Source organism: Fringilla coelebs, assembly GCF_963513975.1.
Source record: "Fringilla coelebs genome assembly, chromosome: 6".
In the NCBI taxonomy this organism is placed as follows: domain Eukaryota; kingdom Metazoa; phylum Chordata; class Aves; order Passeriformes; family Fringillidae; genus Fringilla; species Fringilla coelebs.
The window spans coordinates 9797023-9810168 of NC_140034.1; the positions used below are offsets into that span (position 1 = coordinate 9797023).

At 41.7% G+C, this 13146-nt stretch overlaps 1 protein-coding gene across 1 annotated transcript in view; it reads right to left on the reverse strand.

Annotated features, from left to right (window-relative positions):
• Positions 1 to 13146, reverse strand: part of KIF26A (kinesin family member 26A) — a 95667-nt gene that overhangs the window by 59451 nt on the left and 23070 nt on the right. Inside the window, exon 3 of the mRNA XM_084207462.1 lies at positions 3289 to 3789. Coding sequence (XP_084063588.1) covers positions 3289 to 3789 — 501 coding nt within the window. The remainder of the gene's footprint in view (positions 1 to 3288; positions 3790 to 13146) is intronic.

The following is a 13146-nucleotide window of genomic DNA, read 5'->3' on the forward strand; positions in this document are numbered from 1 at the left end:
TTTATAATCTATATAATGGATTTTTCACACTTGAACTCCAAACACATATTAAAAATTTACGATGTCCTGCACTTCTGACCCCCAACATTCAGCCCAGAAGTGTTTTCACAACTGTAAGTGACACAACAAGGTAATACATGCAGGTTTGGGGAGGGAGACGAGAGGGGCAGAAATCAAATCTTTTTTTTTTTTCTCTCCACAGACAATTTCCCTACTGTCACTATTAGAACTAAGCATGAATAAAAAATACGGATCCTGGAGAAACGTGTGCGGCTGCAAGCCCCCCTGAGAATACACTGGGGTGTATTCTCACTCCCAGAAGGTGCTGGGGACACAAGAGGCTGCATCCAAAAGAGGATTTGCTCCACATGACCTACTGGGCTCCACCAGCACCAGCTGGAAGCCACAGGCACCCCTGGTGGACCAGGCAGGCCAAGACAGACATCCAAGATGAGAAGGACAAAGCGTCTCTTTGAAGCGCCTGTTGGTCTTCCACAGCCCCAAAGGAAGCCTCAGTAATTAAGTTATATAATAAATACCTGGTGTTTTGGCAATTAAAAAAACTTGAGATGAACCCCAGCCTTTACTTTTGTCTTCCCAGATTTGTAGAATTAACCATGCCCACTTCATGTGCAGCAGTAAGTTAAATCCCTGGGAGGGCAGGCATTGGGTAGAAGCCTCCTACCAGGGAGTTCAGCACCTGCTTCAATTTCCCTCTGGTAAGGAAAAAAGGTGTAAGTACAGATCCCCAGTGAAACAGGAGGATTTACAGGGTGGTCAAAATAACTGGTGTCACAACCAAGAGTGGAAACTCCCTGAGAAAAGAGCCATATTTTACTTCTGCATTTGGGCAGTATGTTGCATAAATGGGGGCTGAAGTCTTCAAAATCCAGTCACACTTAATAAATAGTACACTCAGTGCTGCTCTTTCTACTGCAGTAGTCTTGCTCCAGAATTCCTCTAGCCAGACCAGATTTGCTCCACAAGACAGGAAGTATTACAAAAGACAGACATCACTAAAAGTATATGAATAGTTCTCTTCTGGGTTAATCTAAAACCTAAGCCCTGTCTCTAACTTCAGAAAAGAAAGGACAAAATTATCTCTCTAACCAGTAAGAAAAAAAAAAATACACTTTTCTAACAGGGAAGGAAGTTCAGATGTGAGAATCAATAGAACTGGGAAAAACCCAGTCTTTGAAAAATTGTGAAATTATGTAAGATAAGCATTGGACAAGAACGTCCTGCAGTGGATGCTATCCTAGACAAGGGCCAGACTAGCTGTTTCCTGAAATCTCTCCAATCCTGTTTCCTTCAACACCTGTGATTCCTCAGGGGAAGAGCGTAGGGGAAGCACTTTCTGCCTCACCCACCCAAACAACTTCATCAGACACAAGGCCCTTAACAATACAAAAGGCAGTGGAAGAATTCCGACAGACACAAGAGGCACCATCTGGAAAGAGATGCACTCAGTCTTCAGTAACTACACTTGGGCTTAAATGAATAAAATAAATAAAGAGAGAGGAGAGATAAAACAAATGAAGACTAGCTTCTCTCCAAAAACTGCTTATAAATCTAAATGATCCTTGCAGATGACTGGATCACATCCAAGCTGCCTCCAACACTCACAGTGTTTGTCCTTTCATTAAAGGTCACTGCTTTCCAGGCTACTGAGTTTCTTTGCACATTTCTAAATCACACTTAAGCTCTGCTGCATTATACACATTTTTCCTTCACAGGGGTTAAATGAGGCAACAGTTTTATCTTAGAAGAGCATAGTGGTTAGGGAAGACCACATCTATCAGTCAGCATGGTTAAGCAGGAAGAAATCTGCAGCTGGCTGTTACTGAATTATTTAGGACAAGAATAAGGGCAGACAAAGAATGAGCAGACAAATGGAAATACTTCTGCTTTCAGAGTACAGGCTTCTTAGCCCAGCAGTTTTCCCATTTTTCCTTCTCTATTTCTGTGATATACAAAGAACTTAGAAGGCAATTTAAAGGTAACAGCATATACCATACATGGCCAAATTGATCCCTAATGTATGGAGCAACATTTTAGAGACAAGCTCTCATAGCAGAAGTTCCTTATAAACTATGAAGAGCTGAATGGACTCTTTGCCCTTTTCTTAGTGAGTGACCTGATGTCAGTAGAGATTCACTGGACTTAAATCCTCAGAAGTGGAATGTATGTGAATTCACAAATTTCCTTAAGAGAGAAAAGTATGGGAGGTGGGAATCAAGTCTCCAAGCCTTTTCTGGAAGGAAACACAAGCCAGCCTGAAAAAGTGATGTTACACAGCAGCATTCAAATATTTATCTCTGATGATCTTGGAGCTCAACCAGCAGCAGCTACCCAGCAATATTAGGTAGTGTTTGCATACAACAGCACATAAGGCATTATGTTAAATTTAAAGCTGCTTGGCACCAAAACACCTGATTCCACAAGATCTGTCATGTCATCTTTAAGTGAAAACCTTTACTTCAAATTGTACACATTTCATTATTGCATGCACTTCCCCATTCACTACCTGAAAACTGGTCAGGAATACATCTCAGTCAAAACCAGCCACATACTGTATCCTTTTTCTTAGCACAGTCCCATAGATAGCCACACAATGAATTTGCTTTTAAAGGTAACGTGCAGCTCTACAAAGCTTTTCCATTTCCCACAAGAGTTCTTACAATGCACAGAGAATACAGAAAAACATCAAGGCTGAATATCCAAGTGCAGTGACATTTACAGGCATGTGGCTCTGAAGCAACCTCCTGAGCCCCTTCCTCAGCAGCAAACTGTTCTGCAACACATCTAAGCCGCAGATTAATGCTGTGCATCACAGTCCATCCACAGCAACTGCTGAACTGCACACACTGTTAGAAGCTCTGCACTAGACTTGAGGGTCAAGTTCACCTTTGATCTAATCCCATGAAGCTCCCAGAGCTTCATGTGCCACAAACTTGGCCTTTTGTGTTTTTCAAAAGGAGTTCCCAGGTATGTGGCAGACAAATAACATCACCTGCATACATGAAGCTAAAATAGGTGCAAAAACATCTGAGGAAAGGATCTCACCAGAAGATAAGAGATAAGAAATAAGAAAGCAAATTCCTTGTGACATCTGACAGAACATCTTCCAAAGCTCTTTAACTCTTCAGCTCTTGAAACATGGCTTAGAATACCATTAGCTGATCCCCACAAAGATAAATATGTATAGATCTCAAATTTTATCTGTATCTCTCTGTATGTCCACACACGTGCAAACAAAACCAGAGCAGCTGAATTATCACTACTTACTAGACAAGCCTGAGGCAGGAAGCTGTTCACTCTGGAGATACTCCACATGCCCTCGAGGTACTGCTGAGCTTGGATGGTGACAGAGCTCAGGGCACCACTGAGACCGCTGGGGGCCACCGTCACTTGAACGCTGGAGTTGGGAAAACCGCCCACGCCTGGAGACCATCCCAGTCCTTTCTTCCTCTCTGCCGCAGAGAAGAGGTTGGGTGACTTCCCAGGCTGCCTGCCCACCTGCCCAGCAAGGAGGGGCAGGTCCCTCTGGGAAGAGACAGTGACCATCCTGGGTACCACGCTGGTCACCGCCCCGGCGCCGGGCGGGAGGTCGGGCATCTCCGGGTAGCTGGTTTGGCTGAGGGTGTGCATCATCTGAATGGCTTCCTGCTTCAGCTGATTCAAGTGAGTGGCACAAGTTTCACATCTGCTCTCTCCTTCATTCCTGTTTTTCTGTAAATAGTCAGGCACTTGAAGCTTGTCAAAAATTAAAGCTGATAATCGTGGGTCCTAGAGAAGTGAAGAAAGGGGGAGAAGACACAGTCAGTTAAAGCGGTGCAGAAAGACAAAAAGGAGAGGAAAAAAGAAAGTTATCTGATTTGCTCTCCACTCACGGAAGTACTTTAAATCTGTTCTGTAACTCTCAGCATTTTTCCTGCTGAATACCCTAACAGGCCCACAGTGGATTAATAAACTATAAGGAATTCATTTATATTAGACCCAGCATGAAAATTATCATCAGAATTAAACAGTGGAGCTGTGGTGTTCTTGATAACTGCTCATTCTTCTAATTAACTCTCCTTTGGAGACATCTACAGCACCCGTGTTTCCCATGCTCAGGAACAATGTTAGTTTAGATGCTGAACCTACAAATACTGTAACTTGATTCAAAGGCATATCACCATCAGAAACCAAGGAAAATTAGCCTTGAAAGTATTTTGAAAAATTAATGCGTGACCTGGTAAACATCCTGCTGCCCTTGCCCTCAGAAATGATGAATCAAGTGGCATAAAAGCCAGTTTACATGGTGCTGCCCACAGGACTGATCTTTGCAACCCACATGGTTGCAATATTCCCTTCTGCTACAGTTGCTTTAATGAGAAATAGATTTGAGCCTACAGCCGTGTGTGAAGGTGTGACAATGTGCACACTAAGACACTGATTTAAAAGCAACGCCTATTTTGTTTCCCCACCAGCCCTTGGCTAGTTGATTTTAAGGCTGCTAAGACATTTTAAAACCCAGCACCATGTTTCCACTTCAGAGATAGAGTTACCTATCTCCTGAAATACACAAATGCCCTCCCATCCCAGGCCTGCTACTGTAAAGATTAGTCAAGAGATTAAATCCAGCCCGGTCGTAAATCTGCTATCGAGACTAACACCAGGCAGTAAAACTGACCCAACTTCACACACCCTCACAGAGCTCTCTAAACAATTAAGGTTTTAATGAACTCACAGCACAGCCAAAGGTTTATTTGTATAATTATTTTAAATGAAAATATTTAATTTTCTTGTTAATAAGTAGGACACACATAGCTGGTAAATCAGCCATCCAACATATGCTGGGGATATCCCCAGATTGGCACTTGTTTTTAAAAATGTATTACTTTATGCCAAGCTGCAATTGCTCTCTAGGAAACAAATGTCCTATTAGAAAACTCATTCTGGTTTAATTACAATGAACATCAATAAAACTATTTAAAGAAGTCTTTGCACTGGTACTTTGGCTTTGCTCTGAATGCAGAAAGTACTAAAATACTGCTTAACTTCTGCAGCAGCAGCACGGAATTTATCTTGTGTTCAGCTGTTGGAGGACTCCTGCAATAGTTTTAATCTCTCACAAGACACAGTACAGTGTTGATAGAAACCACTCTAAATATATCTAGCATCACATTATTCCACAGCCAAAGGCCATTAATCAAAGTTGCTCTTTCTGCAATAATCTAAATTATTGTTTATTGACTTAAAATAAAAAATACTTCTCAGGCTAAGAAAAGCTTCTCCTGCCACTGGCTGAACAATAAATTGATTCACAACAATGAATCAGCATAAAAAGTGAAGTGAAAGACACTGTTTCATTTTTGTCTCTTCTCTTTACTGAGGTTTAGATCCTGCTAAAAATGCCTTTGAAGTTGCACCATTTGCTTACCCCTCAAGAGGAAGAAAATTCTTTCCCACCAAACCTCTCAGAAGATGGTAATACTAAATTAATAGATATTAGTCAGAAAGAAAAAGTAATTGATATTTTAGAAACCTTTTTCTATCCCTTCAGCAGAAAGAGCTATTGGTTAGACTTAGGAAAAAAAAAACACACAGAGATTCAGTGCTGCCAGCTCTATTTAGCCTCGGGTAAAACAAAGGCCATGCAGTCTGTCTCCCAAGAAAAACAAACAGCACCGTGCTCAGTGCTCCTCAGAAACTCCTCCAAGGGAGAGCCCTCTGAGCAAATACTCGCTGAGGCTGACACACAGCATCCATTCAAAGAGCCCCAAAACACAGCCCCGTGCTGCACTGGTGCCCTGTCTGCAGCAGGCACATCCCTGGGCTCGCTCCTTTGATCCGAGCTGGGCACACAAGGAAGCACCTGCACGTCCCAACTGCATGAGCCTCATCTGGCAATGTTTAAATTGCTATCAAATGTCAAAAGTTTCAAATAAGCAATTAAAGCGAATTACTGGGTGAAACAGGCTTCTCATTTAAAAGAAATTACTTCTTTTGATGTAAAGAAAATTAATGACCCCAATTCTAGCTCCATAAATAGAGTTTACAGCATAGGCAGATCAGAGTCAGGCCTGTCTCGCAGTTACAAAGAAATCAAGTCGATGTCATATTAAAGGGGGGAACAAAAATAAAACATAAAAAATATATATTTAAAAAATTACACAGAGCAGAGCTTATAGGCACATAGCATGCCAAATTTAAACCTCCTAAGTTATTTATAGCAAAAGAAAAAAGCATCTCATTTCCAATGCTTATGTTTTGCCAAGCTTGACAAGGAGCCTCTTAACCCACACATCCAGGCTCTGTGACCCCAGCTGGCATTGTGGCCAACCTTCTCCAGTTGTGGCCAACCTTCTCCACCTCAGTAAGGGCCCAGCTGGCTAGTTAGATTACTTTTATTTTTCCACTCTGAGAGACAAAAACACCTGGCTAATGGTTGGGCGTGAAGGCCAGAGGAAACACAAGTTGCTGTTAAAAACATTAACCATAACTTGAAACTTTAGCCAGCACCATTAAAGAGGTTTTCCTGCCCAGTGACAATGCCTGGTCCTGGGGAGCCCCTGCTTCAGCAGCTCACACCCTAACAAGGCTGGGGTGGGAATTACACTCTCCTGTTTAACAGAGGGAAGAAGTAAAACTTGAGTGACCAAATGTGTGACACACACGTGGGAGGGGTGAAGCAGCCAAAGCCATCCCTGCTACAGCTCCACCAGCAGACAGGCGAGCCAAACAAAGGGGGTGCAAATTGCTGAGGGCAATGGCACAAAAATTAAACATACAAAACACAAGCCTCTGTTCCAAACACTGCTCCAAAACCTCTTGAGTCTGCTGTGCTACAAAGAACATGAGCCTTTTGTTCCTCCACAGCATAAATAAACTATGCTGTCTTTGTCACACCTACTTTCCAAATGCTCTTCTCTCCTTCTGAACAAGCAGGATAAGCAGAATACTGTGATGCTGTAACATTCACAGCTTCCCCTCCCACTGCAGAAACCAAAACCCTAATTTCAGACTCAGCTTGTTAACTTTTGCATACAAATTTTAGGCGTTCAAACATCCCAGACTGTTAGAATTGTACAATAAATGGAACCGAGGAGCCCAGCAGCCCCCAGCAAGGTCAGGGCATGAGATAATTGCATGTTCTTCTATGAGGACAAATTTCCTGAATGCTTGAATTTACCACTGCTTTTCAGCAAGCAGTTCTTACAGACACCAGCCAGCTCACCAACTGCTGCTGGGAGCTGAGACACACACGTGCAAAGTGCCCACATGAGAGGAGCTCACAGAAGGGGTCTGCAAGTTCAGCTGGGCAGGAAGGCAAACTTGGACAACCAGGATTGTGCTCCTGCTAGAACACGGGCAAAACACCCATTTCCTTCAGCACTGGAGCATTCAGCCCAAAGCCTGCCTCCAGGCTTCACCTCTGAAACCAGGAGCAGGGAAAAGGAGCACAGACTTGAAAGCACATCAAAAGTTGCTGCTTGCAGCAGCGAGAAGGGAGAGTCTCTGTGACTGAGGTTTCCCTCTCTGATGCAAGAGCTCAGCCCTGCTGCTCCACGTGAAAGCAAGAGAGGAGCCAGCAGGGTCCCAGCTGTGGGTAACACCCCGTGTGGGGCACACAAACAAAACCCACATTTCACAACTGTAACATACCCCATCCCCAGACCACTGCCCTTGAAACTCAGACATAACTCAAAGCAACTGGGACATGGCCAAAAGCCAATACCACCAAAAATCCCTGCCACAGCTTAGACACCAAAGTCACAGCCAGGTTTTCAAGGCATGAAACACCAAATTACCTTCCTGGACCTGAACTATTCTGAGAACTTGAGGCAGTTTGTCAGTGATAACTGCATTTAAACTAAATTATTTTGAAATTATAGCTCAATCTATAATTTACCATATACTTAAGAGTTAGCAGTTAGATTTTCTGTTCAACTAACAAGAAAGAAGAGTTTTTTCCCACTGAAAAAGAGGAACAAAGATACAAGCTTTGAATCTTACCTGCAGCTACTGACTTCTAACTCCCAAACTAAGCAAGAGAAGAGGAGGCAGCACAGCATCTGGATTCTCACTTAAGAAGTCCCTGAAGTAATACCCACCCATCTGTAACCTAATCCTTTCAGAGAGGAACTGTGCACAGAGTGAGAACAAACGATGACGAACAAATGATGAAAAGTCAAATTGCCAACAACCATCCTCAGTAATTACCCACAATTTTGCCTGGCACTGGTTTCTGCAGTGAGAGTGTATCCAGAGCAGTATTCTGAATTGAATTAAAGTCTTGATATAAATATAATTTAAGAGAAAGAAGAATCATTGAATGTCACATTGAAATATATAATTAAATACAGATTGAGGTGAACAACATTTTAAAAAGATGCTTTTGGAGAAAGGAGTGTACTATCCCAGTGCACAAGAATCAATGTTAATGATTTTTTGTCTTAATTGTCCTTCCAGATCTCTGCTGTGCTGCTTACAAATTAGTTTTTATCTTACAAGACATTGTGAAATATTCCCTAGTATCTTCTATATTGACAAATACCTTCAAGGCTGATGCCTGCTTTCAACTATATAGCAATCATTGTGAAAACAAAACCAAAAAAAAAAAAGCAAGCACTATATTCAGCAAAATCAGAGTGTGTTCAATGCAATCAAGGGGGGGGAAAAAAAACTATGCTAATGATTTTTTTTAAGAGAAGTTTCCAACTATCTGACTAATCTCAAGGGAGTGAAAATATGAGCTTCAGGTCTTGAAGTAATCCATGTTGTTAATTCATTCAGTCACTGACCTCATCTTATCAGAATATAAACAATCAAGGAAAAACAAACACGTGAAGCTTTCACAAAAACAGAATTCACCTGAAGTCCCATCTCCTGGGGGTTAAGGGTATCTGGAACCTGCAGTGTAGCTTCACTGTCCTTGAAAACATTCCTCTGCAGAAGCAGGAAAGCAATCCACATTTCCAAAGTGAGCAATACGTGCAGGCATTAGGAAAAAAGGAGATACATTTTTAAGGCCTAATTCCATTCGGAATTAGAGTAATGTCTCACTGCCTTTAGGTGGAAGGTTGATTCAAGCCAACGGACTGTGGCCCTCCTCCCATTCTATCTCCTACCAGGATTTCTTCAAATCTCAATCCCATTATTCTGTTTCCAGCCACAACCTGAGGTAGTGCACACAGACGTATCCCCCCGACTCTACCCAGCTGAGACTCAACCCAATTTCATCTCTGGCATCCCAAAAAAAAAAAACAAGAAACAAAAAAAAACCAAACAAACAAAAAAAAAAATCCAAGCACATTTTCTTACTTACATAAAAAATTACACAGTATCTCTTTTAAACAGGGCCAGTCTTTCTAACAAAAGCCAGGCCACGGGATAAATCCGCTCCAGACCGCGTGACCCCGCACTAAAAGTGACTGTGCGTGTTCAGTTATTGGGCAGCTCCACTGAACTCTATTTATTTCCATTTCCTGCCCACTTTCATGTACTTCAGTGGCCTGCAGTAAAGTTAAAGCAATAGGTGTCTGTCATAAAGATGAATGGTGCTATTGGAATGCATAATACAGTGGAAAGAGGAAATGAGAGCAATCTGGTTTATTTACATCTCAGGCTCCCATCAGCACCTCAGCCCACCTCCCAATGGCTTCAGCTGCCTTTCCTGTTATCTTGCTGCATAGTCCCCTGCAATGAGTTGGCTTTTAACCTCTCAGAACCAGAGGGGATGAGCTGATCTCCCAGATTTGCTTTCATGAGCTGGCAGAGTACTGGGGCAAACAGCCGTGCAGTGTGTTCAGTGCAAAGAAAACAAAATAAAGGTAGTGGTTGCCATTTAAATTAATTAAAAGACACAAACAAAACAAAAGACCCCAAAGAGATCTGCTATCGCCGGTAAATTTAGATCAACACACAGGAACCTGACTACTTCTGAAAAACAGTAATTACTGTTTCACAAAATATTACTTTTAATCTTCTTTCTTTACAATCTAATTAAACAGATATTTTACTTGCCTTTGCAAAATGTTTTTCTTAATTTCATCCAATTTTAACATTTGGTGTGTTCTATAAACTACACATCCAAACTAGTATGCAATTTTATGCTTATTTTTAATAGTGTATGACTTCATTTAAAATTTATGACTTTTAATTTGCATGTTTATTGTTGGTTTTAAGTAATCTTTTAATTTTCCCTCTTGGCTCTGAGGCTTACTATAACTTCACAATGTAAATTCAGTACTGATTTTGTTCATGTGAAACCACCATCTTTCAACACACATTGTGTCTTTTTCAATTTCCCTCTTATTTCTTTTAAAAACCTTCAGAAAAGTATTATCACTTGGAACAGTAGCAAGTATGTGTAGAAACAGCTGCATATCTATCACCAGACAATACTTGGTGTCTAAAAGCCTTTGTTTGATTCTACTTTCAGAAATAGCCACTTGGATGAAGCTGACTTTCAGAAATTCAGACAAAATCCTCTTACAGAAATTAGACACTTTTGTTTAAAAGATAGAGGTTTCCGTCCCTAATTATTTTTTCTTTGAAACCAGGGAATAAATTTTGGTTAGCCTATGAGCACAGTGATCAGATTATTAAAACTCTGCTTATTAGAGTCACAACTGCATAATAAGTCAACTTCTCTTTCCTCTTCAAAGCACCCAAGGGCTCATGGGTTAGAACAGGGACTTAGGAAAATGATGCTGTCTGATGTGATCACACTGAATGCCACCAACTCCACAGACAGTCTGAGCTCAGTGAGGCTGCCCAGACAATGGACTAGCTCTGAATTTCAGCATAGGGATGAAAATCAGAGCACAGCACCACTTCACAGGAACATGCTGCCTTGTCAAAATGCCTCAGAAACACCAACACTTAATATCATTTTATGGGAAACAAAAGGCTCTTCCTACTATTAGAATTCTGTCAACAGCTTGTGTTTCCAGAATGACAAACTGCACTGTGAACCTGGTGAAAAGGACTCCCTCACTGGTGAACTCTGACCAGCAACCCAGCCCAGCCAGCCCAAAGTGCTGGGAGAGGAGTCACGCCCCAGATGAGATCTTCAGCATGTCCAAGGGATCATAACTTCATTTGTCCCAGTAGAGCCGTGCCCATTTGTATCAGACAGACCTCTGAGGAGGGAGGTCAAGAACAGCTGGACACCAGCCACAGTGAAAGCAACTCTAACTTAGAAAGACTGCATAGGAAAAAAAAAAACAAAATTGCTTGGAACACTCCTCTGTGTCTGAACCCTACCACTGCTTCAGCCCAACCATCTGAATCCAATTAACAGAACACTGAGCGGCAGAAGTTAGGGAGTGGACACATTTTCCAAATGAACATCATTAGCATAATGTAGATTTAAAATCAACTATGGAAACCAGCACTTGGCATTGGATCCCACTCTCTTAGTGTCTCATTCACTCGCTCATTTTATCAATTATTTGGTAAATGAATACTTGAAGACCATACAGAAACGATTTAGCCTTCACAACCAAAAGGCTGCCCATTGTGCACTCCTTGCAAGCTACAAATTACTGCATACAGTGCACAGTTAGCACACCATGCAGTTTTTATTATTACAAAAGTGGATTGCACTTATTCTTCATCTTAATTAAGTTTCACTGCCTCAGATTGACTGCTTCACAAACAAAAAAAAAAATTTGGGTTTACATCTGAATTTAGGAAGTACTGTAGTAGAGTTGAGTTTTAACAACTTCTCCTTGACTGGATTTAAGCAAGATTTAAAAAAAAGGGGAAGACACCCTAACAGGGATGAATAGTCAAGGAATGGTGAAGAGTATCTGTAACTCCTCAACCACAAGCTGGCCACACTCTGCCTGAAGAGTCTGCTTCAGTTCCTTTGCTTGATAGGTGTATGAGACACCACCTCCCTCTCCAAGCTGTTCATCCAGCCTGGTAAAAAACTGCCTTCTAGATCCACTTGGGTAAGGAAAAAGGAAATCATTCTACTTTTAAGCAAAGGTAACTCCAGAAAAACTATCAAAGGTGAGTGAGCACTGGCAATAGATACAGAATGGTGTTGAGAAATCTTTTGAGAATTTCTGAAGAGCAGGGGAAAAACATCTACAGAGGTGACCAAGAGACAGACGAACCCATTCCAGTGGAGAAAGCTGGATTACTTTTTAAAGATCTGAAGATCATTCCCCAGCCCTGTAATACTAGTTTTGGAAAGATGGGTAATATATCTCTGCACAGACTTACTGCTTGGGTCCAAGTGCCATGACTTCAAAACCCTGCTCTACTCAGATGACTGTTAGTTACTATTAGTAACCTACACTATCTTGCTCACAGCAAGTTTTCCAACTGGCATCATTCCTATATTAATTTCATATCTCTTGTCCTAGTTGTGACCCTCTGAATTGAAAAATTCTTCTGTCAAATACAGCCCATCATCACCACACCCAAAACTATATTTTATCACTAATTATGCTATATTTTATATTATGCTATTTTATATTATGCATTTAAATTATGCTACATTTTATGCTATTTTTATATACATTTTATATCATTATGATACATTTTATATTTTATATCCCACTTTCAATCTTCCTTTACAGATACAAAGTATAGAAGTGCTACATTTTGTTCCCTACAACTCCAGGGACCAGCTCTAGGAATCCAAATGAGATGCCTAAATTAGAAGGTGCAAGTCCAGCTACTCCTACCTGTCCATCTCAATGGACACCAGGTACAAGTGGAGTCCCTCAGGGTCCATATTGGGACCAGTGTTATTTAACATCTTCATTAAGGCTGGTCCAGGGCAGCCTCAGCAGATGTGCAGATGACCCCAGCTGAGTGGTAGAGGTGACACACCTGAAGGATGGGATGCCATCCAGAGGCAGCTGCACAAGCTCAGTTTGATGGGAATCTCAGGAGATTTAACAGGACCAATTGCTGGTGCTGCACCTGGGTCAGGACAAGCCCCAGGACCAACCCAGGCTGGGGATGAACAGACAGAGCAGCTCTCAGAAGGGCCTGGGTAAGAATTGCCTCTATCAGCCCAACAAGGAGTGGAATGACAACAGTCTGGTGATCAAAATCCACCTGTAACCCTCTTGTTAGGAAGCCCTGCAGTGGTCCTGTGAAAACTGCAAGATGTGCAACCTCTCACCATCC